At 30.7% G+C, this 25,927-nt stretch overlaps 1 protein-coding gene across 12 annotated transcripts in view; it reads right to left on the minus strand.

Annotated features, from left to right (window-relative positions):
- The window catches only part of LOC123266189 (putative uncharacterized protein DDB_G0282129), a 98,211-nt gene extending 80,347 nt beyond the window's left edge, over window positions 1-17,864 (minus strand). For 9 of the 12 annotated variants that reach the window (XM_044730246.1, XM_044730244.1, XM_044730242.1 and 6 more), the window contains exon 1: window positions 3,986-4,640. In XM_044730246.1, the coding sequence (XP_044586181.1) occupies window positions 3,986-4,025 (40 nt within the window). In that variant the 5' untranslated portion in view covers window positions 4,026-4,640. Of the gene's footprint in view, window positions 1-3,985; window positions 4,641-17,360; window positions 17,611-17,689 lie in introns of those variants that run through there. The other 3 variants (XM_044730250.1, XM_044730248.1, XM_044730249.1) reach the window with 3 other exon arrangements.
- Between the last annotated feature and the right edge of the window lie 8,063 nt (window positions 17,865-25,927).

Here is a 25,927-nt window from a genome sequence, read left to right on the forward strand (position 1 = left end):
ACTTATGTTAATAGAAAAACCGACAAACTATAAGATAACATAGTCGAGAGAGTAGGACGAAATAGTTGTACGGAAACTCGGAAAAAATCGGTGAAAATAGATAAGAGGAAGTAACGCTTGACGGAAGGAACAAAGAATGACATCTTTCTTTACTTAAATTAAATTCGTTGGGAGTTGTAGAGGCTAATGACTCTTCTTTTTTTTTAAATAAGTTTATTTCTATGCAACAATATTAATTATAGAATATACAAGTCAGGATATAAATATACGGTTTGATCTCGTGTTTTTAGGATTAATAATGTTATTAAAAGACGGAAAATTATCGTTTGATTTATGGAAGATTTTAATTTGGGTTTCCATTTATTTTTACGTTGTTTTGCAAAATTAATGAAAGAATATGAGTCAGTTAAAAACTAAAAATTTTTTTCAAAAAAAAAAAAGTTATACCAATTCCAAGTATTCTTTAAATAAAACCTTCAAAATTAATTGCCATTTCTCAAAAACGACATCGAGATATTCCGAACCAATTTCCCACAGAAATTGACCCCAGGATCGCTGAAATGAAATCGAACGGAGGTCGCCTTGCAAGGGATTTTCCAGGTCAAAAACATTTTCTCTTTTTTCCACATATGAGTATACGTTTTTCAAAAAAAAAAAAAAAAAAAATTGAGAATTATCGTGGATAGTCTCTGACAGCGTGTCATTTATTTTTACGGACATACGGACATGCCAGGGTGAATGTTTAGTTTTCAGAGAGGTGGATGCTGTGTCAGACACTTGAAGAGTTCGCAGAACTTTGTACCAGCCAGACAGCGTGGGCTTCCATTAAAAATTTCACAGTTGGATGTATTGAAAATTCTAGATCGTAGGACGTCACAATCTGTAGAATGACTCCTCATATTTGTATTACATCAATGATAAATAATAATTATTATTATTCCATCTGTAATATGTCATATATGATAGTAGAGAAAAAATCTTATAAACAGTACGGTATAGATTTATGAACTCACGCTGTAATAAATTTGTGGGAATTTATGGCAAGAAATTTTACATGAAGTACGAAAGATCTGATTTAGGGCCTGACTCAGATGCAAGGCGCCTCTATCTGCACATTGTTGATTGTCTGGTAATACTAAATTGCCAGCAAATAGGTGTCAGTATAGGAAACTAGAATCATCAATCAGAAATTAGGCGATACAGTCAGGTTGGAGATGGTAATAGTAATAGTAGGAATGACAGAAGACATCAGTAACGCCCGATTTGCTTAGACAGGATCGTGATATATTATGAACGACCGGTACAGTCGAAAGTTTACAGTCCACGGTCTAATACTAACGTCTAGTATCTAATGTGTGTAAGTTGAGCGGAAGTCAGGTGCAAACCCGCTTTTAAGAGCTAACTTATTTCCAGTTCTGGCTTATCTTTAGCGTTTCCGGAAACGGAAATAACGTAACAAAAATCTCAGCAGTTGCACGATATTTTAAATTTTTTGACACTGATAGAAGAATTTGTTTATTCAAAAAAAGAATAAATAACTTATCGTTAAACTAAATCCAGTTTTGCAAATATGCTCTCAAAATTGTCTATGTTTAAAAAAAAAAAAAGACGTAAAGCAAACGGAAGAGAGTATAAACGCAGCGAAGAATGAGAACAACGTAGCGCTTTAGCCGTGTAACGAGAAATACATCTGAGACTTGTTTAGTTGTTGAGAGCATAATATCCATCCTCAATCTCAATCTGAATTCTAAAGCCTCTCCACAATCAAACAATCCAGCTATAATATAAAATAATAACATAACATAATGTAAGATATAATACACACGAGCATTCGTCCCATGTCGGATTTTGTGGGTGTAAGGTGTCGCCGATTTGGATGACGGCCAGTTTTCGGGGACTACGCCCACGTAACGCACATACCGTAACGATAAATAATCCAATGGTGGCTCTGCCAAAATAAAATAAAAAGACGCCGGCGAATTTCTGCCTTGCGCAGTCTCCGTCCGTCTCTTTAACATTAAATCACGGCTCTCTTTATTGCAACTTTCACGCCTCAATTGTCATCAAACTAGTTTTGATTCTAATTGTCCATCCAATTCGCTCAATCGGATAATCTCGGTTCTCAACACTAAACCAAAAGACTTCTCTATTATAACTATTATATCTATTATATCCATCCAATGAACTCTTACTTGCTCGTACAAGAGTAAGTTATTCTATTCTATATTCTATTTTGGTAGAGTTTACTCAAAAAATAACAAAATTTACATTTACATCGACAATACATCACATGTGTAGTACACATAACCAGCTTGATCCAGTTACGCAATCACCCACCATTCCCAGAGACATTTGTTTTCACTGTAAGAATTAAATACACCAGACTAAAAAAATTGATTCGCTTTCGCTAGGTTAAATTTATTTGCGTAGCTGCTCAGATTATTCGCAATATCTCTCGTGTCCAGCTAAAGTATTTATCAACCTTATTAATGTTCAACTTATTCTACAACTAAACGTTTTAAGAAGCGTAAATTATTGTTACGGGATGCAGAATCCGATTCTAAACTCAACATTGTAGAAAAGAATTCCTCTAAATCCACCGGAAAGATTATTACATTTCGAAAAACGTTCTAAATAAATAAAAAATACATTCAATGTATCTTAATTTTGTTTCCTCTTAGCTAACTGTTTGACCCAGTTTCTAAATTATCCATTGAAAATAAAAAAAATAACAAAATATGCTTTTTTTAAAACTAAATCTTAAACTAACTAAACTGTTTTTTTTTTTCTTTTTTTTTTTTTTTTTTTTTTTTTGCAATTGTAGCTTCAGTGTAACTGTAGCACAGCGAAAAGGTCGAGATTTAGCGAATACCAAATACCAGATTACAGACCTACACCATCTCAGACTACTTTCTATATTTAGAATCTGTTTTTCATCGACAGCTGTTGAGCCTCATGTTTACGATCCATTCGACTCACCTACGATAAAAAGCTTTATTTCATTTGCTAACAAGTAACCCTGTGACCGCTCAAAAGAGCCTATTGTTTCAAGACATTTCTAGTTAATTTCCGGTTTTCGTGCCCAAAAAAACATCTTCAAACATACAATTCTATTGCAAACAAATTAAACTCGCTGTAAAGTTTAGACGTTTGATTAAAACTCAAAATTGATCGAAGAAAATTTTCTTCAAAACGTTCATCGAAGCTTAATGCACAATTGAGATATATATAGTGAGGATTTGAATTTATTCTGAATGAACGTCAAGTGGATGAGGTGTGATGATATGAAGACAGGAAAAAAGCTTCAGAAGAAAAGCACCCGTTGGTTAATATCTTCTAACTGAGGTCAAGTTCTATGTATAGACACCTGGCAAAAAAATTAGAGCGGTCAAAATTTGAATCTGACTGATAAATGAATTGGCTTTAGCAGTGTTACATAGTCGGCACAGGTGAACAACCGAAGATAAAAATACTGAGGACACAACAAAGACAAAGAATTGAGAGGATTAGATGCTTAGAACCCGATCGGAATGCGATGGACGGGCCATATACATAGCTCACATACGAGCACTACAAAATTAATGACCCAGAGTGAGATTAACCGTGCCCCGGGTCTCAATTAAGCCTGACTTTTCATCCAAACTTCCGTCCCACTTTCTGATAAAAAGCTGACGCCATTAGTTGATCAGTTAATTCGCCCAATTAGTCTTCTTGTCTTATCTGCTCATCATAAATAAACCAAACAAACATCACGGATTTTATGAATTAGTTAGTAGGTAGTAGTAGCAGCACTTGCACTCATTAATCCACGTTAATCATAGGTTAATTCAATCACACATCAGCCAAATGTCAACAAAAATTCATTAGTTTAAATTCAAACGAATAAATCAGCACAAACGATTAATAAAACCACAATGTTGTTTGGCAAAAACAAATCGTTTAGTTATATATTTCTTGAAGGCACATTCTTTGGACAATGTCGTACCCTCACAGTGTTTACAGCGCTTTGCCCTCGGCTCAGGCATTCTGCGGTAACCTCGTGACCTCACCGATATTCCATTTTCGGTACACACCGTTCAATGGATTGACTGTTCTTCACTAAATAGACACTTCACTGAACATTAGCATTACCCTGTTTTAAAAAAATCAATTTTCAATTTGATTTTATTTTAGATATTTTAAAATTTTTAAATCAACAAAACCAAAACACTGATCTCAACAAACTGTCACACATTATTCATTATTCAGTACAGGGAATGCATATCTACGCTAGTAGGAATGATACGTTGGCTTAATCTACGTACGCTTCATCAAAATCTCAATGTTCTTCAACTTTAATCTTCTGTTTCACTCACCAGCTATAAAAATGCAATTAAAGTGACTTTCAGCCATTGTCACATTACTTTTGGTACCGTTCTGTCAGTAATAATTACATTTTGCAAAAAATAAATAAATAAATAGATAACGAAATAGCGATAAATTGTTTTATATTTTTGAACCTGTTTATGTTTTCACTGGCACTCACTGTTCACAAATCAAAGGCTCTAATTCAACATATCAACTTGCTATCACTAGACCGAAAAAGAATCATGTCTAAAAAAACGTGCTGGTTGATCGTGGAGCGCTTTGCAGCCATCTCACACGCTTACTGACGGATGCTCGACGCCGGGACGCCTTAATCTTCGGGAGTACTCGGTTCACCCTCTCGGTAAGCGTCGGGACGCCTGTACTGGCGTCACGCCAATTGCAATTGTCGACGACAACGACTGCTCAAATCCACGCATCAAGACCACTGCCTATTTTTCTATTTTATCTACCGCTTCTTCCTTCAAAAATAAATCATCCAATTGTTTTGCATACGCAAACTCAAACTTTATTCATTATAATTAAAATAATAAACTGGATAACCAAAATTAAGATAAGTAGGAGCATCAAGTAGACCAATAGATGCTGTAATTGTTGGTTGTTGGATAATTTAATTCTAGTCATAAGTATTTTTATCACGTCCTGCATACCAAAGAAGTTCTATTAGATTTTGGTCTATCCAAGCAATTTTCTGTGGATGGCGTCATTCGATGGTTTAAAGGCTGAAGTTTAAAGAGAACAGATGGCCTTTGTGGCGACCGTATATTTTGTATTGCTTCTAGTCTTAGTATTAGTGATAGTTCTCAAACGGCGCATAGTTATAGCCAGAAAAAAGCATTATTGTAGAAATAGGTGAGCTAGAATAAGTAAAGATGTGCAAGTAAAGCAAAGCCCAACTTTTAAAATGTTAATCTAAATTAATAAACATGTTTTGTTTGTTTGGAGCTTTTATTAACAAATGGTTGTCCCATATTGTCTACGATCCAAGGTTTTTGGTTTTACTTTTGTATCTTATTCGTAATCTCGTTTACGTTGTTTTTGTCTTTCAACACTACTTCTATTTTGTTCATCAAAGTCATTGAATCTAGAAAGAATATATGTTGAGCTTGTTGACGAAAACAACTAGTTAACGTTATTAGTAAATAAATTACAAGGCTACTCAACAAACTCTACGATATATTATATACTACTAGTTGAGTAATGAGAAAGTAAATAAGCCGTTTATTTTTAATGATTTGGGCGACCGTTTCACGGGGTTAATATATGCCTTAATTACTGTTATTATCTTTTTTTTAACGAGCTATTTTTTCCTCTAATTTTTAAACTATTAATAGACAAATTAATCATTTGGGAGGTTGCTAAATAATTATTTTTTTGTTTGCTAATCAATTGTAAATTTAAAAACGCAATTCTCTAATATATAAGTTCAACTGTAAAAATTAAATAGACAGTATTGGGACGAAAATAGTACAAGGAATTATTGTGCGCTTGAGCATGGTTTATGTTAAATTGAATCACCGGTTAAATAACGGCTCGATATTATTCAACAAAAATAATTATTTCCTCAATTGCTTTAAGAAAAATTTACTGTATCACCCTCGAACTCGAATTAAACTCATTTGTAATAAAACTGTCTAATTCAGTAGCAAGTGAAATTCATAAAATTCATATTTTTATTATCAAAAATGTCTTATATATTTGATATAACTGGGTACATTGCAATGCCTATCTCATGTACAAAAACAAACGATAAAAATATCGCGAGTTTAATTTTTTAATACGAAATTTTGATTAATAGTTTCCTGAATATATAAGTATTACACTCGCATATGTATTTCATGATTTAATTCCCCTTATATTTGAATTTTTTATGTCTCTTAAACCTAAATATCTCAAACTTTACTGGATCATTCATAGAATTATTTTATATATCTTTACATCTTTTATATTTTTGTAATTTTATTTAGAGCATTTGCTTCCATGCGTTTTATGCATTTTTATTTATTTTTCGAGCTTTGCATACCGTTTGTTATTTTTTTCTCGAAAAAATAAAGTCCTGACTCTCTAAACCGTACGTATTCTACCCTGTTTCATTATGAAAATAATATGTTAGATTTATTTTTATAAATTTTCAAGATTCACATAGATGGAAAATTTACACTCACGATTAAATCAAAAAAGTATCTGCGAGAATTTTATGATCATTATTATTAGAAATAATAATGATAGAAAAAAAAAAAAAAAAAATACGAGCGTAAAGTATGGAGGGTTTTATTAAGAAAAACAAAAAGTATAGTATAATTAATACCAACATAAAGAAAAATTAAAACTATATAACAACATATATCTCTTGATCGTTGATGTAAGATAAGTTAAGCACGAGTGTGAAAAATATGAAAGTGAATAAATATAAATAAAGTATGAGGAATGAATTAGTGCGGTATGAAGACCAAGAAGTAAAGGGAAGGACCGAAATTCGGATGGAAAAAAAGTAAAGGAAAAAATTATTTTTACAAGAGTGAGTGCGTTTAAAGCTGATGGATGCACTCAAATTATTTATTAACTCTTAACTCTTGACTCGGGTCGTCGGGCTGAGATAATATATGGTCTATAGAGTGAACTAACCGGCGAATCAGGAATTTAAAATTGCAATAACATTTTTTTAAGTTATGGGAGTTTAAACACGTTTTCATTTATTTTATCATACTCTAGTTCTACTTCTACTCTTTTCTTTTAAAATTACAGCAGGTTATGGGCTCAGTACTATTTCGAGAAATTTTCAACACGTTAAATTTTGTCTTATTGGATGTTTATCACCTAGTTTACCAAAAATTTCAAGCATTAAGCTCAAAAACAAGCTTGAAAAAAAAAAAAAAAAATAAGAAAGTGATGAACAAGAGCGTAGCGGGAGTAGCCGAGCGAATCACGATAGTTGGCTATTCTCTACCGGGTGGCCCGAGCCAAACGTCAAAAATAAAATAAAAGCGCCGCTTTGCTCAAACTTACACTGTTGTCCTCGGCAATAATACTATGTGATTAATTTACCGCGAAGCTTCATGCTATCACACAACTCACTAGCTTGCTTTTAGTATTTACTGAACAAACAACCTGCCTACGTGACTTTTCCACAGAGTACAACGTCTATGATATATACTACATATACGTAAATCATGCGAATGTTCTGATTATAACATATTTAAAACAAATTTCCTCTAATATAACGATGAAACTAAACTAATTGGAACCGCTACAAGCTCAGCACAGATACCGAAATTTATATGTCTTGGATGTATACGATATTAATAATAATATTTTGTTTTTATTTGAAGCAAGTAAATGCCAACTTAACGCCTTATGAACATACACTATCTCATATAGATGTTAGTTTGGAAAACAGATCTCCTTTAAGTCCAAATTAATTGTTCATGTCAGAAAAGTTTCATTTTTGAGCTACTGCTTTGCTACTGTTGGTCAGGTCATCTGTTATAGACAATCTAGAACGGGCAATAAATTAACAATAGAGAAGAGACTTCAGTATTTGCAGACGGACATTTGTCTAACATTTATAAAACAACTTCAAATGTAACAAAAATTCAACTATTGTTTAAAATATATATTTAGACAATTTTTGACTCAAACAATTGTCACAAATTTCAAACATCGAAAACAGCTGAATAAAAGAAAGTTAGTCAATAAAAAAGCTCTAAAGCAAGGTACTGCGACAGATCTCGCAATGAAGGTAAATCGCGTTGCGCAAGCCTCGTTTTACTCTGAGTCTCATTGGATTCGAGTCTGGACTCTAGAAAGAGCATACAGCAAGTATGAAAGCAGAAGACGAAGAAGCTGCTGCTGGGGACAACGACAAACGACGTACGAAGGTAACTTGGGCGGCTGTGTAACCTGTATGTGAAATAACTCGTGTGGGAGTCGCCGTGAGTCAGCCATGGCCAGAAATACACGATGCCTTGCCTACATTCACAATAACAACACTCTTAACGTCACTCGTTCCAAGCAAAGGTACAGCATTATGATTTTCGCAACCCAGACCATCACTCTGCATCATGTCCTCGCAATTGCAATTCTTCATTTTGTTTACATTGCATCTAATATAAGCTCCTCCGAAAACGAATCAACAGAAGGGACAGCAGGTACTACAAACATACTGCCAACGATAGTAAGTAATAACAGATATTGTTTAAACACAGAGGCGTGATAGTCTAACTTGAGCACAAGCTAAGAAAGCAAATGAAAGACCACATTAAGACCAAATTAAAGATCGTAATGGTCCAGGCGTGGGCGTAAACACGAGGCTCTACTTGAGATAATGCTCGGTATAGGTGAGATAATTCTGCTAATCACAGGTGATCCGTATCTGAGACGTCTAGTGGAGAATTGAGCCCCAATTATTCGCCCATTTCGCAATTAATCTCTAACTGGTAACAGTTTAAGTTGATACACGCGTGTTAGTTATTACTTTATTACATTTGGCTTTATAGGGTCTGAATTTGAGTCTGGATCTGAGTTGCATTGCATCGAAACTGGTAATGGTTTTATTTAAGATAATCCCGGATGAGTCATGCTCATGCCTGGTACACCGTTCGCTAAACGAATGGGTGACGTTATTCAGCCCAATTATCTCTGGGTCATGGTATGCTCTCCTATTGCGTCAGATCGCGATTGCGCTTTTCGAGGAGTGAGGTTGTTGTTGCGTTTATTTTATTGTACGTTTAATAAATAAACGCATAACTGGTAACGAAGATTTTTTTTTTTTTTTATGGCTCGCCGACTATCATATCAGGCGTTATATCGCTTGTCATATAATGAGGGTCATTATTTACTTTCCGATGGTGATGTTGTTATTACAGCGCGAGTTTACTAATAAGAGGTATTATATATTGTATGTCTGATGCTCGAGGAGAATTTTATAGAACAACAAGTATATGATGGGGATATATGAGGGAGACAATCGGAGAAACGCCGTTAGGTCGTGTTAACGCGAAATGAGTGACGTGTAGGACGAATCCGAAATGACGGCGATGTATAGCGTTTACTAAGATTATACTTTTATCAACATGATTGGGATACCAGGAGAGCCAGACAAGGGACGTAAGAGAGGAGAGGTGTTAGAGTTTCGAAATAGCAGTAGGTGGATCATTATAGAATGTGATGTGATGTTGTGGTTCTGATTAAACAAGAGCGAGTACACTGATAGAAGGATTTAGTTCTATTTAATAAGATTTAGTAACAGATACTAAATGATTTAGTAACAAACCTTTCATTACCAAATATTTAGTAATAGGTACTAAATCGTTTATTAAAGCCCATTTAGTCCCACCAAATAAATAATATTTAGTAGTATTTAACAAATGATTTATTGGTACTCAATAAATCGTTTATTGGTATCAAAGAAATTAATTTTTTAACTAATTTTAGCGTGTAACCTAACTTTCTAACTTAAAATAAATAAAAATAATTAGAATAAATAATTTTAAGTAAAAATATAAGGTATTATAAAGAAAAGAATCTTATTAAATTATATTTTTTTTTTTTGTTTGAGACGTTTATAAAATTTAAAATTAAACAAGTTTTTAACATATCAATAATAGACAAATTAAAAAATCTAAACTAAACTCCACTGAGAAAAGACATAAATAGAGAGAAGACGTTTATTGGGAGCATGTGTGTTTTTAAAGGTTTAATAAATCTCCCAAAATCGAGCTGAATAAAATAATCTAAGTTAGTGAATAGGTTATGTATCACATAAAAATTGGAATTAAAGCATAGCCATCTACCGACAATACTTACCAAAGTAATATTTAGTACCTGTTACTAAATATTATTTGGTGGAACTAAATATTTATTTCTATGTAATAAGGCTTTGTTAATATAAAGAAATCATTTATTAAACTGTAACAAATATTATTGATGGGTACAAAATATTTGTTTCTCCCAAATAAATGAATAAAAATTTTGTTACTAAATCAGTTTAGTACTCCGTACTAAATCCTTCTATCAGTGTACTGGGAAATTGAAAATAGTGAAAAAATTATTCAACTATGAATTGTTTCGAAATAAATAAAATTTAAAATAAAAAATATATATATAATTTATCGGAAAAGTAGTGTTAAATTCCCGTAAAATTTACCAAAAATAAAATCAGTTATGGTTCAAAATTTTGATTGTCTATTAAATTTATAGGACAAAGATATAAATCCAGAAAGCAAAGATTTATCTTCCCAGTTGTTGTTTTACGAAATGCTACGAAACGAGGTATATTGTAAACGAGAGATATTATACTGGGTTATTATTGCGAAACGGTAAACGTCTCAATGCGATCATAAAATGTGCCAGTGAACTCGATTTCAAATTTCCAATTATCAGACATCTTCACTAGGAGTACGAGGGTGTTGCCGTACCTATTTATCAATCTACCTAATTCACCATTTGACCATTTACTACTCAATCTAATGAAAATAAAAATAAAAACAGTAATTTATAGCCTATATACCTCTCCTACATCTTATTAAAACAAACACCTTTGATTTACTAGCATCGCTGATTAACAGGTTAATAATAAAATTCTTTACCAACATCTAAATCATGCGGGATGCTCACGCTTCTGTTCGCAATTTACGCAGCTCATCGCTACGTGTCTCTCGGTAGCAATGTTAATGCATAACATCATAATCATGATACATTACATACATCTTCCACATATGCACTCGGGTCATTACTGCCCATGTCTATTCCACAAATTTAAGGGTGTGTACAAACGTGATGCACTTTCTATACAATATATAATGTAATACTTCAATATATATTATATTATTTACGCGCGGGTGTGGCTCGAAAAGCTATCATAAATTTTTTTTTTTTTTTTTATTTTTTAAATCTTTTTACAGAATTAGAAATTTTTTATTCAATTTTTTTTAAATGAAGAATTTAATAAAAAAATTTTAACGCAAATTCTAATTCAATTATTTTTTTTTATTCACAATCCGCAACCCTGAGCCAGATTATTTTCCAAGTAGAGACGCGAGACACACTTAAATAGAATAATGTTACAACTTTGGAAATAATTGTAATGACATCTTAAATATTTAAAATAAAATAAATAAAACGGTAAATCCATTAGTGTCTTTCCGGCTTACTTGTTGTCAAAAAATTCAATTAAACTCTTAATGCCTTAAATTCTGGCTGGTAAAGTGCCTTAATAAAATTGTCACGCGCTAACGTTTGATCGTTAATCGGATACTTAAAGTTATATTATATTATATATCCATTTGGTTTGTATTTATTGTTAATCACTGTCCAGTGAAAGATGTCTCATTTTATTATCTTCAAATGTAATCGGTAATAATTCCCCCAACAATATTATATTATATTAATACACTGAGACTATTATAATTATTTATTTATTTATTAATGATCGCCGTCTCGTGATTTTTAGTGGGACAGTGACAGTGACACTGAGCCGTTAGGAAGACTGAAAAGAACTCAGCGAGCCGGAATATCACTCATTTACCATTTAAGACCCACTAACACGAGGGATTTGTGATAATCTTTGATGGGAATAACTATAATGAGATTTGAAGGAGCTTATTAAATATTTCATTCAATTGATTAACTTGCGATTAACATGACAGGAGGAGTGTTAAGAGTCTACTTATCGTTGTAATTCATAATAACTTAAAGTGTATTATTTTAACTTGCGAAAAGCGGCAGTTATTAAATAAATTTTTAAATGAAATATCTCGAAAATTGTACTGTTAAAAAATATCATTTTCAAAGATTAATTATTGAAATTAAAAAAATGTCCTACGCTATAAATTTATTGATGATATAAAATCCATCAGATAGGAAATGTTTAGAACAAATAAAAGATTTGATCTTTATATCGATATAACTATGTTCTATTTATATTATTATTTTCAGTCATAATTGGAACAAAAAATGAGACTGAGTTCGATCTATAGTTGACTAGTTTTAAAAACGCATGAATTAATTTTAAAGGAGGAAGTGGAATAAAAAATACAAAATTGTAGATGGAGATAGTTAATACCCTCGTCAGAGCGGGCCATGAAGGAGATAATCTCTCTCAATTTTTTCGGTTTCTTCAGTGTATTAAAAGATGTAGTCATAAGATGAAAATAAACTATTACAAATAGTAACTATCTAAATAGTTTTGTTTTGTTTAGTTGTATTTTGTTGTAAATCTTTTTAAAAGTAGTAATTTATAGAGAGAGAGGTCTAAAAATAGAGATAAAAATAATAAATGTGATTAAAATGGTTGCCCTTTCACCCCATTTAGTATAAATAAAAAAGAAATGTTAAAATAAAGGCAAAGCGCCAAACGTATCGGTAATTTATTGTAATAAATTCAGTAATAAAAAAGCATGAGATTGTTCTTGTGACCTCTTTGAAATGGTTGAAATGTTGATAGACAGTGAGTGAGTAAAAGATATAATTTGCAGGTTTCGTAGAGTTGTAAGATTATCACACGTTTAAGTCCGTGATTCCTAATCAAGGTGTCTCGAGGACAACGAAAAGAAGTTTTCCAAGCACCGGAGGCGAGATCATTAGGCCTTCGCGGCGGCAACGGCGATTTAACTGACACGTTTGATCGTAAACGGACAAGAGATCGTCGCAATCGCAGCTCCGTTAACGTTCATCGATGCAGTTGGAATCGCGATCCGTGATCCGGTTCTCGATATCGATTCTCGTGTTATATACTCTCGCTTGTACTTGTACGAAAGCACCGAGATCCTTTTCGGCGATCGGCTTTATCGCTAACAAAATACTAAAGAGAAACTCTAACTCTAAAGAACACTGATCATCGTTTATTCCCTACTGCTTACTGCCTACTGCCTACTGCCTACTGCCTACTGCCTACTACCTACTCTCGCTATTATTTACTATATTTTACCCGCAAATAACTTCCATAATGGAAATAATTATACGACCAGTGGCATTAAATACCATTTTGTTGTGATTAAGGGCCACTTACATTTTATTGCCTTTAGTTACTAGTGGTCACAATTTATTTTAAATTATTCAACTTTTAATGGAAATTTTTTAATAAATGCTTTTCCTCCTTCCCTCTCAGCATGCCTAGTAACAATCACCTCAAAATTCTAGATTAAATTTTCATTTAAAAAAAAAAGTCAAGTGCATATTTGGCAAGTTAAACTATTACAATTAAAATGTTGGCTTAATTTCAACAAAATTTAAACCGATAACTGACATTGTAGTAAATGCAAAATAAACTAAACTATAGTCCAAAGAAAACAAATTAGCAGTGAGAATATATCGTAGGAAATATTTTATATCGCGGAATGTTTTAATTAACAACACGAAATAAATATCCGGGTGATTTAGAGGACAATCACGGAACAATTGTAAACAATGTCAGAAATTGAAAGCCTGTGAGATAACATGTGGCGAGCCGGGCACAACTGTCGAGCGATAAGTCTGGAGAGTAGTGTAAAAGTAAATAGTAAATGTTTGTCTTTCATTCGCATTGCTGTATTGGAGTATTAATGTAAGTAGAGGCCAATTTTCACCTGGCACGCAAGCTCATAAACTCTAAGCTGTTATATTATGTACAAAGTTTACAAATAAAAGTCCCGGACTACTGAATAACACCCAACAGTGTTATTCAGTGCATCAGTGCCGAGGACGAGAAGATCTACTCAAGAGAGGACTAATAAGTCGGCCAGCATGACGAAGACAGACAGGTGCAAGAGCTGTCGCGCCATCCACTAAATTACTATAGAATAGAAATGACCAGTACGTGGATTTATAGAGGTAATATCCTCGTCAAAGACTTGTAATTTGTTGAATATTTTTGACTTTACTCTTAATCATTTATACTCTTTATTAATTTACAACCACACCTACAGTCGTACAGTCGACAGTTTAAACAATCTGTTTACTCTTACGCATCTTATTAATAAATTCATTTCATACGTTTATAGTTTAATTAATAATATAAGTTGATAAATTTTAATAAATAAATTTTATAAAAAATCATGCTTCCAATTTCTTTCTATCCACCTATAATCTTAAAAATTTTTTAAATTCCAACGCAATTTTTGTTAAAATCCCATAAATTAATTTCCAAAAATCGTCAAACTTTCTCCAACAGAGCACCGAAGTACTTTTTAAGTTAAGAAACCTGTTACGAAACATCAGCTACTATACCCAAAAGAAAAGACCTCGAAAACATACGAAAAGTGACATTTGTCGCGACTAACGGTTTTCTGATTCTCGGATTCTCGGATTCTCGGATTCTCGGGAACCCCACGGCTTGCACCTCCTCCAACTAATAAATACCGAAGATTGGAGGAGAATTTTGATCAGGATTTTCTTAGCCCGTCCGCGACATTCTCACATTAAAAGTATTTGTTGCGAAAAAGCCCGGCGTTGAAGATGAGGAGCAGGAGCCGATGCTGTCGAATGCCCCAGTATTGGGTGTATGATAAAAAGGTCGTAGCATTGCCGACACGTGCTTTCATTGCTCTTGGACCACACACGTGGTAAGCCTGCGTGCGACTGCAAACAGTTAAACAGACAAGACGACAAACCGAAATATAATACGAGATGGTGAATTCCTTCAACAGTCTCTCTTCTTCTTGCTCATTCCTTGTTTCTGTCTTTTGTCTTTTTCTCTCTTCACCGTGTACGTTCACTTGGATGCCTTTTTTATCCTTAGCCCCTTTGGTACCGATGATGATGCCTCTCGATAACGTTCCTTTCCTCCTCTACCCCTCAAACTTAAATTCAAACTAAATAAAATTAATACAATCGAGCCTCCAGAGACCGAGGACTTATAATCGGTCTCGTATCTTGTATTAGACTTCTATCCTATCATCATCAATCCAATGACAATCCTCAGCGAGTCGTCGAGGATGATATATTAATTAAAACAATTTTTATCGCTCAAGATACTCGACATTTTTCTTAGGACATTCCCCGCGAGTTCTCAATGCTAATCAACCTGATACCGAGTATAAGTTTTGTTAGAGTATGAGGGTGTAATTCGTGTCTGGAAGACCTGAATGCGACTAAAAAACCACCAGTTAAGGCTACGTGTTGTGTAGATCGAGATATCGAGCGTCAACTTATTTGTTATTTTTAAGTTATGATAAATAAACAATAATTTGGTATTGTTTGTTGCATGTCGCATCAAAAATTAGTACTTGGTTTTGTTAACTGATGGTCCTTTTGGCCCTTTCGCACTTGCTGGCATTCCTGTTGCGATTATTATTTATGGAATCAGTTCCTGATCCCTTAAAAAATTCAAAAATGAAGGAATTTAAATATAAATTTTTAAGACAAAGTTATAATATTTGTAGAACAATAAATGTTTAGTTAATTGAAATCTTGTCCGAATTCCTTCAATCTCTTATAATTATCAAAAGTCACGGACACAACTCAACAGCGCTTAATAATACAAATAATATTTGCTCTTTTATATTGGGCTTTAGATTACTACGGTAGATAAAAAATGTGAAAAGCGGCTACGCTGCCAGTTCGATGGTAATTTATATCAGGCTTAGCAGCAAGGCGGCTTGATGCTTGATGTTAATGTTAATGTTATTCGAGGTGGTAGCCAAAAGTCAAAGCTAAGAGTACTGTTTAGTTATTATACCGCGGGAATTGTGTGCCAGATACCATTTCTACTGTCAGCGTTAAATAAATACATACACAGGCAAAATTTAAATTATTTTACTTTTGTTACTTGGCTAAAAATAATTTAAATACTTTTTCAACTCGTAATTATTTCATTAATAAATAAAATGTCGTGGATAAATAAAATACGACTCAGCACTCAACACCAGGTGAGAAAATGAAGTCTACCGGATAATGGAATTCCGTAGCGCTGGTATCTACTAGTCTGATAGAAAAAGCACCGCAATTATCACTAAATCTCCGATATAAATCTTCAGAAGATCAATATCAGCATCAGCAATCATCGGATCGGTAAGATCGAGACCGCGTTACTCACATTAGTGTTTATAAAATAAAATATAAAATTCCACGAGTATCTGAGCGTAAGATAGGAGTTTAAATCACGCGGAAGTTTACTCAGGACATTTGTTAGAAATCGTGACGTAAAATATATGCGTCCTAAGTTTAAAGCTATTCTTCAGCTTCCAGAGGTCACAGGACTCGGGATTCATTTTTACTGGATACACAATTACATCATTTTGAAATTTTAATTCTGTTTATAATGTAGCTTGTAGTTATTTTACAGTTTAACGTCAACGGAAATAATTCTGGTATAAAGCCCGTTAAAAAAATTCTTAGTACGCTTTACGCTATTTTAAAATAGTATTGTTTTATGCATTTAACCTTGACCATTGCTCGATTTTTTATGATTTTGACAATAAAATATAAATAGAGTTAATAAAATACTCATGGAAATTTTAAACAACTACCACTATACTGCAATTTTTTAATTTATTGTTCATTCAAAAATAGTTCTTAGTAATTTAATATTTTTTTTTAATTTTGAATTTGTTATTTGCAAAATAATGTTACTTAGAACAAAAAAATTAATTATTAAAACAAAACTATTTTAACGATGACATTAAAATTAAAAAGCATTTGTAACTTTTTTTTCTTCAAATAAATTGTAACGAAAAAATAAAAGATAATAAAAATTTATTTCAAACGAATTTCACGTTGTTATTTAATTATTAAAAATTGACAGCTGTCATCGCCTAAAAAATGTAATCTCCTTGATAAACATTAATCAGTGAATAAAACTAAATTGAAGAAGTTAGCTAAATAAAAGAAATAGATAGTAAACAAATGGTAAGTAAACTCGTGTGACCTCTAGCTGAAAGAATGAGAGTCTTGAGTAAATATAATGGTTATTGACCGACAGAGAGTGTGTGTGGGTGGTCAAGATTAATTTTCTCCAAACGTAATAAACACCAATAAAAATATTTACTTAGCGTAATAATTTATTACAACATGGTATTTACCTTTCCTCAGTCAACGGTCGTTATTATCCAGCATACTCGTTCAATCATCAGACCAGATAAACGATAAACGTCTATCTAAATGTCACAGTTTATCGACGTTAATCCTTAGCCTCTGACAATAATACCCAACAACTGAAATTAATAAGCCCGACGTGACAATCCAATTGCTCGTATTTTTTGACAGTGAGGGAAACTTATCCGCTGGAATGGACTTCCTCGGAGGCTGTTTCTGTTGGAAAAACGAAAAAAACTGAGTGAAAAATGAATTTTTATGCTTGTGTCTTCCACTCCTAATTTTTACCAAGTTCCAATAGAATTTTAGCACTTACCTATTTTACTAGCGCGGTACTCAGCATGATAATCACAATCGGACACTGTTAACTCGTGTTCAAGGCACTACACTAATAAAAAAGTTTTATTTTTAATCACTTGTCACTAATTAAAATTCTTACTCTGGCAGCCATCTTGCCGACAAGCATGCTTCGGAATATAAGAGTCCGCGCACGCGCCCATCTTTCATCCCGACTAAGACCGAAGTTTGCGTGCCGTTTTTCAAAAATCGAATTTTCTAATAATTTTTATAATTAAAAAATTGTAAATTTAATTAAGGTAAAAATAACAAAATTATAATTATTATTGGAATTTACACTTTATTTTTGCTTTAATTTCATTTTTTTTCAAGCTTTTTTTTGTAGTTTTAAAAAAATATTAAAATTTTAAATTTCTTTACAGTGTATCGGTAAGTTAAATTTCATTTTTGTCGTACTTTTTATCCACGCAAGATGGCGAAGTGATCGCAAATTATAGCCTAGAAATTTACACTCAAGATTGTTACCAAAATTTTTTAGAAAAATAATAAATATTTCACATTGAGTTTATAAATAAAAAACAAAAATGCTTATTCCGGAAAAAGTTGTTAAAGGTAACAAAAATTCAAATTACATTCTAACAATAATTATCAAAAGATAATTTTTTTAATTTTGTGATGTTATGAAACTAAAGATGGCAGATAAATTTTATTTAAAAAAAAAAAAAAAAAAAAAACAATGTTTAACACTTATAATTATAAAAAGTGTTTGTATTTTTAAAAATAAATTAATTTGTGGGAATAAAAAAAATTTTTCTACTGTTTTTAGGATCATAAGTGTGACTACTAAATATTTTTTGTTGAACTTGGAGTAAATGTAGACCAAGCATTAATTAAGATGTATTTTAACTGTTGACATTTTTTACAGTGGGTACCTCTTGGGACAGAATTAAACTTTATTACAATCGGCATCCCGTAATTTGCGGGTACGCAGCACTATCTTCGGCTATTTTCTGTGTAGTGATGTACAATCAATATCATGTTGATAAGCGAATGCAATGTGTTGCTAAATACCGCAGAAATTACACTGGTACGTATACAAAAATGATGGACGTTTTCTCTAAAATGATTGATACTAAAAATAGCAGACTTTTGAAAGGTTTTTAATAAATTTTTAGCAAAAATTTATGTGAATTGATATTTTTTCTAGTTTTGAGACCGGATGACCCGCAAACTGCTATGATCAAGACAAAACGCATTGGACTGGATTATTAAATTATGCAGCTAATCGTTGAAAATCTTTAATAGTATATAAATTATTCTTACACTTTTAGTGTGATAAATTAATCGGAATAATGGATATTTATTCAATTAAAATTTATTATCAGTAATGTAAATATCAATAATTTCAATTTAAATAAATAATTCAGTCTTAAGTAATAGTAATATCTATCTAATTTTTTAAATTAATTTTTGTTTTTAATATGGAATTTTTAATATTCTATGACAATTATTCAAATCATCATACGATTTTATTTTGTAAAATTGAGAGGAATAATTCAAATTTCAAAGTTTAACTCATAATTTAAACTTTAGTATCAACTTACCAAATAAAAATTACTTATTATTATTATCTTCACATTTATTGTTGAAGATTAAATTGTCACAACAAAATTGTGACAGAATACGTCAAAAAACACTCAAATAATCACGACAAAATAAACATCCATCGATTGTAGATTTAAATGCCGCAATAATAATAATAATTTTTGTAGTCATCAACACGTGGATAATAAATAACGTATTCTCGATATCAATTAATAATTTCACTCACATTTTACTCACATGCTGCTTTTTATTTTCAGAGTGAATGGCACGTAAATTCATTTTAATTTCATGATTCACTTTTAAATTATTTTTTTATACTTTCAATTGACATAACTTAATGTAATCGGAAATGTAGATACTATAAATATAAATTTTATTGTTGTATATATTATTAATCGCGTAGTAATCACGGAGGAATATATGTGACCATATATTTATTTATTTCCCATACTAATAATAATTCTTACTTATATTTTTTATTTTACTATCCCCATATTTATTTATTCCCCACAATAATAATAATAATAATAATAATAATAATATTTATTTATATTTTTATTTCAGCTCCGCCATATTTATTTGCCCCCAATTAATAAGAATAATTATTATTCATATTTTTATTTCAGCACCCCCATATATATCATGATATATATTCATCCCCCATAATAATAATAATAATTTTTATTTATATTTTATATTCTAGGGGGCCCCCATATTTATTTACCCTCCATAACAATAATAATAATATTTTTTCAATCATGCCAATAGGATATTCACCCCAGTCCCCAGTAATATCAAGAGTAATAAAAATATTAATTCAGAATCTATTAAATTGTAAATTGTATGCATGTATGAGTGTGTAAACAGTTGTTTCTGCGTGCACCATGGTGTATGATGTATGATGTATGAAGTATGATGTAAGATGTAAGAAGTATGACGTATGAAGTATGATGTATGATGTGTGGTATGATCGAGCCCCTTTTGAAAGGTGGTTCAGATCATACAAGCTGTGTTGGCCGGGTTTCCCTGGGGTTTCCCAAAAGTTTGGCGTTATGAAGCCAAACGATGGCCGGTACAATTAATATTGTTTCTGTTTAACGATATTAATTGTAGGTGAATGCGCACAGTCCCATTCCCCAGTCGCGTATTTTTTTTTTCTTAATTCAATAAAACGAATTATTTTGCCCTAAAGAATTAAATTCTGCCTTATTATTTCTCTCAACCTTTTCCCTTTAGTTTTAATTAGTTTGTAAGTAGATTATAATTAGATTTAAGAAAGACTTCTCCAATTTTCTGCGGCAGTTTCAAGGACCATATACGGTAATTATATCTTATTTATTCAATAACTATTAGTTAAATTCAATTAAAAAAAAGAAATTGAAAATTATAGACAAAAATTAGAAAATAAAAAACTAAAAAAAAGTAAATCGTTCACGAACTAAAATTAAATCGATCTGCGTCTGACTAAAATTTATAACGACTTATTAGAGAATAACATCCGGGCGTTTCTTGAATATTCTTTCGGTCTAACTAAATTAGAACTCTACTAGTTAGTTAATGATAGGACCCGGACCTTGTTAAAATTTTTATTGTCTGATCAAATCATTGTTATACTACTTAAATTAAATAATAAGGGATAAATAAATAAGAGACTAAATTTTTTATTGAAAAATTATTTTTTTTTTTTCATTATTTTCTTTACTCCTTTTTCCTCAAGTTAAATCATCACTCATTCTGAAAACGAATGAATAAATAAATAAATATTCAATTAAAAATTTTTAAGGAAATTAATTATACAAAAAAAAAAAGTCACGTCTGACTAAAATAATTTTTTACTACTTTACTGGAAATAGATCCAGGGTCTCACATAAGTAGGGAGACAATATGTCTGACTATTTTAAGACTCTACTACTTAAATAGACATTCATTGGTTAACTAAGTAAAAGATTTTCGACTGATCAAACTAAATATGGACTCCCACTAGTAAATTAAATTTAAATAGTTTTGTCAGTCAGGGACTATCGATAAGGATTTTTAATTGAATAATTTAAAAAAAGAAATTGAACAATGTTGTTATTTGTTAGAGAAATATTTTATTTATGTATTAATAGTGATTGTTATCAGTGTTTAAAGTGATCTTAACATTTAACTAATCATTGATTGTGTGGTGTATCTTCATACGGATGGACCAATGATCAAGGATAGAGGAAGCCAATCAACGCAGCCAACAATAAAGGATCAAGGATTCAAAGGATTCAAGGATGCCACGATTAAGCCAAGGAACCCTAGGATGCAGACAAGGATTCAAGGAGTCAACCAAGGACCAGTGAACAAAGGAAAGACAAGGACTACGGGAAAAAGGACCAGTGGACCAGCCAAATGGAAGCGGGGACCAGGAGCACCAGGACTAGGAATGGAGACCAACAGTAAACGGGTATCGTTATTGGTATTATTTTTATTTATATATTATTTATATTTCATTTATTATTATTTTATTTTATTTTTTTACACCCTAAAATTTATTGATTCCTCCCTAATTATTATTATCAATATTATTGGTTTACCATTTAATTTTTCAGCGCCCCGAATATAATTCTTCCCTCCCTTATTATTAATATTAATATTATGAGTTATTTATTCTCTTTTTCAGCGCCCCAAATTAATTTTCCCCTCCCTGATTATTATTATTATTAATATTATTGGTTTAAATTTAATTTTTAGCGCCCCAAAATAAATTTTCCCCTCCCTGATTATGATTATCAATATTATTGGTTTACCATTTAATTTTTCAGCGCCCCGAATATAATTCTTCCCTCCCTTATTATTAATATTAACATTATGAGTTATTTATTCTCTTTTTCAGCGCCCCAAATTAATTTTCCCCTCCCTGATGATTATTATTATTATTAATATTATTGGTTTAAATTTAATTTTTAGCGCCCCAAAATAAATTTTCCCCTCCCTAAATATTATTATTAATATTATTGGTTTTTAATTTTTAATTTTTCATCGCCCCAAAAATAATTTTCCCCTCCTTAATTATTATTACTAATATTATTGGTTTTCTATCCAATTTTTCAGCGCCCCAAAAATAATTTTCCCCTCCTTAATTATTATTATTTATATTATTGGTTTTTTATTCAATTATTTAGCACCCTATATATATATATATATATATATATATATATATATATATATATATTTATCCCTAATAATATCAATTTTTTAGCACCCCTATATATTTTACTCCCAATAATATTATTAATTTTTATTTTTTAGCACCCTTAATATATGTTGTCCCCAATAATATTGATAATTTTAATTTTTTCAGCACCCCAATATGTATTTTACCTCTAATAATATTAATTCTTTTTATTTATTTATGTTTAATTTTTCAGCGCTCCTTTATTTATCCCTAATTAATAATATTATTAGTTTTTTCAACTTAATGTTTCAGCGCTCTAACATTTCTAATCTATCCCTATTGTTATTATTACTTTTCTATGTTTTTTTACTTTCATACAGTTCCCTTAATGTTTCTACTTTTTACTCTCAAGATAATTTAATTTTTATTGTATATTTGTATGCGTGTGATTACTATTGTGTGTGATGTATGATGTATGATGTATGATGTATGTTATTTTTAAGCCACTTTAAAAAGTTGTTTAATTATGTAAACTGTGTCGGCCGGGTTTCCCTGGGGTTTCCTAAAAGTTTTGCTCTGTAAAGCCAAACGAAGGCCGGTACAATTAATATCGTTACTGTTTAACGATATTATTTGTAGGTAAATGCGCACAGTTGCGCCCCCAGTCGCGTAATTTTTTTTTTTATTCAATAAAGCGAATTATTTCGCCCTAATGAATAAAATTCTGACTTTTTATTTGACTGATCCTTTCCTTTTAATTTTAAGTAGTTTATAAGTAGATTTAAGAAAGAATTCTTCAATTTGCTGCTGAAGTTCAAGAGTTTACAAGGTAATTCTATATTTATCTAAAATTTATTAAAAAAAAAAAAATTAAACTAACGCGACAGTCGAGTCATTAGATTTAACGTTCAAAAAAATCTTTTTTTTTTCTTAAATAATATTTTGCTGTGGTAAAGGTTTCCGTTTTATAATAATTGTCTTATCGATTTAAAAAAAAATATCCAATTCGAAGAATATAAAATTGAAGAACAAAATTAATTTCCAATTAAAATCCTTTTATTCGCGGTCTGTTCTAATTACAACAGCTTCCTAAAATTAATTTGAAATTATTATAAAGACGTAATAAATAAAAAAATAAATAACCGATAATAAATATTTAAAGAGATTTCTTTTCCGCGATTATTATTTAGAGCAAGAGCAATAAGCCACCGCGCATCCATTCATATAGTTTTTTAAAATTGAAAGTTGATTTTTTATAACTTTTGTGAAGATTTAAATCAGAAAAATTTATAAATTTAACACGTGGTTATATATTTTTCAAAAATATTTTATTAAAAATGTCAACGCATACATTTTATGTCAATTAAAATTATTATTTACAGTACAATTAAAATTTATTCTGTAAAATTTATTCATTTAAAAGTACAAAATAATATTTTATTGTTCAAAAGAATTAAAATGCAAAAAAAATAATTAAAATTAGGGACATTTCTAAATTTAACACGTGGTTATTTATTTGTAAAAATATTTTATTAAAGATATTAATGCATACATTTTGTATCAATTAAAAATATTAAATTATTTTTTATAGTGTAATTAAAATTTATCAATTCAAAAGTATAAAATCATATTTTATTACTTAAAAGAATCAAAATGAAAAAAATAAAATTTTAATGAAGATTAAAATTAGGGAAATTTAAAAATTCAACACGTGTTTATATATTATTAATAATGTTTTATAAAAAATATCGATGCATACATTTTATGTCAAATAAAATTGTTGAACAATTATTTTAAGTACAATCTATATTATTAAGTTTGAAAAAGCTTTATTTAAATTTCTTATAGTTGGCAATGATTTACAAAAATTCTGATGTAACGTTTTCATTGTTTTCGCTTTTCATTGCAGTAGCAAATAGCAATGATTAACATGCAACCGGTTAGATATTAAGGAGGTCCTTTCGCCGCCAATGTAAAATAAAAAATATTAGATTATGAGTAAATTTAATTTTTTTCTAATAGTTAAGGTCCTTATTTATCTTATAGTGAGGTTTAAATTATACTTTACCGGACAAATTTTTGAAAAAATAACATTTTTAAATGTTAGTATTTGTTTAGAGTCTTACGAGAAAATCAGACGTTTGCAGTATTTCTCGAATTATACTATCAGTCATGGATTAGATGAAGTAAAAAAAAACTAAAAATCAGATTTTCCAAATATTCAGGTTTCTTTTTTTGCAATAAAATATATCAGTTACCGAGATATTTATTGAGAAATTAATATTTAAAAATCAAAAAAAATTCTCAAGTTATCTACTATAAAATGGAGTCAAAAGATTTGGCAACGTTGCGTAGCGCGCGAGCTTCAGACCATTCAATAAATTCAAACTAAACTTTAACGGGCTTATGTTTTTCATGCATACTTATTAGTTAATTTATTGTTAACAAATTTTCATAATTCATAATTGAAAAATAAAACAATAATTAAAAAATACTAGCATTCCTGCCATGAGACATTAGAATGTTATGGTTTTGTGACTAAACAACATTTTTAATTAATTTATTTATTTACACTGACTGCAAAAAGTTAAACACGGTTAAGGTTATATTGCGTAAATAAAAATGTAAACAACCGAAATAAAGCGTTGCCAAATCACGGATAGGTTACTAACAGCTGATTTACAACAGTCAAATTAATTTTTGTATTTAACTATTTTTTTTTTTAATTTTCAAAATTTCAACGATTAATGCCTCATATACTATTTATTTTTTAATTTTAGGAATTTTTATGGGTTTTGTATTTTAATTTATTGAAAATTTACTACTACAGTTGTTATGACTCAACTGGAGCGAAAGGACTTCCTTAATCAGTAAAATTTGTAAAAACATTATTTAACGATATACCCACATATACCCACATGAATATTTTATATATTTTAATGAGACTTTTCGTTTGAGTACGTACACGAATAATTCAAACAAAATAATCGAATAGACAATAAATTTTTAGTAGATTAGTGGAAAATCTAATTCCACCGTAATTATTATTGAAGTGAAACTTCTTTGCGCGGGTTGAGGGTAAAATTTCAAGGTCGCGTCACAATAATAATAATATGAGCGTCACAATAATCATAATATGAGCGTCACATTGAAGGACGCATATATGTACGTAGTCGGAGAGAAAAAGATAAAAATATAAAGGAAAACTATACTTTTACACTATAAAAATGTTATTTTCATGTGCGCATGCGTTGTATTTTAGACTGTAGGTACACTGCTCTTAAATATTATTATTATTATTATTATTATTATGTATTTTATAACCTCGTGTTTGTTTATACTGTTTTATTCATTCAGATATTTTTATAGTAACTAGTGGTGTAAATATTTATTGTTAATTAATAAATTTTAAATTGAGTTTGCCAAAGAAGTTTCGCACTTCTAACATGTGTACTCTGTACACACGCTCTTTTTTTTTTATTATTATTGAGATTATTTTAATTCCTT

Source organism: Cotesia glomerata, linkage group LG5, assembly GCF_020080835.1.
Source record: "Cotesia glomerata isolate CgM1 linkage group LG5, MPM_Cglom_v2.3, whole genome shotgun sequence".
Classification (NCBI taxonomy): domain Eukaryota; kingdom Metazoa; phylum Arthropoda; class Insecta; order Hymenoptera; family Braconidae; genus Cotesia; species Cotesia glomerata.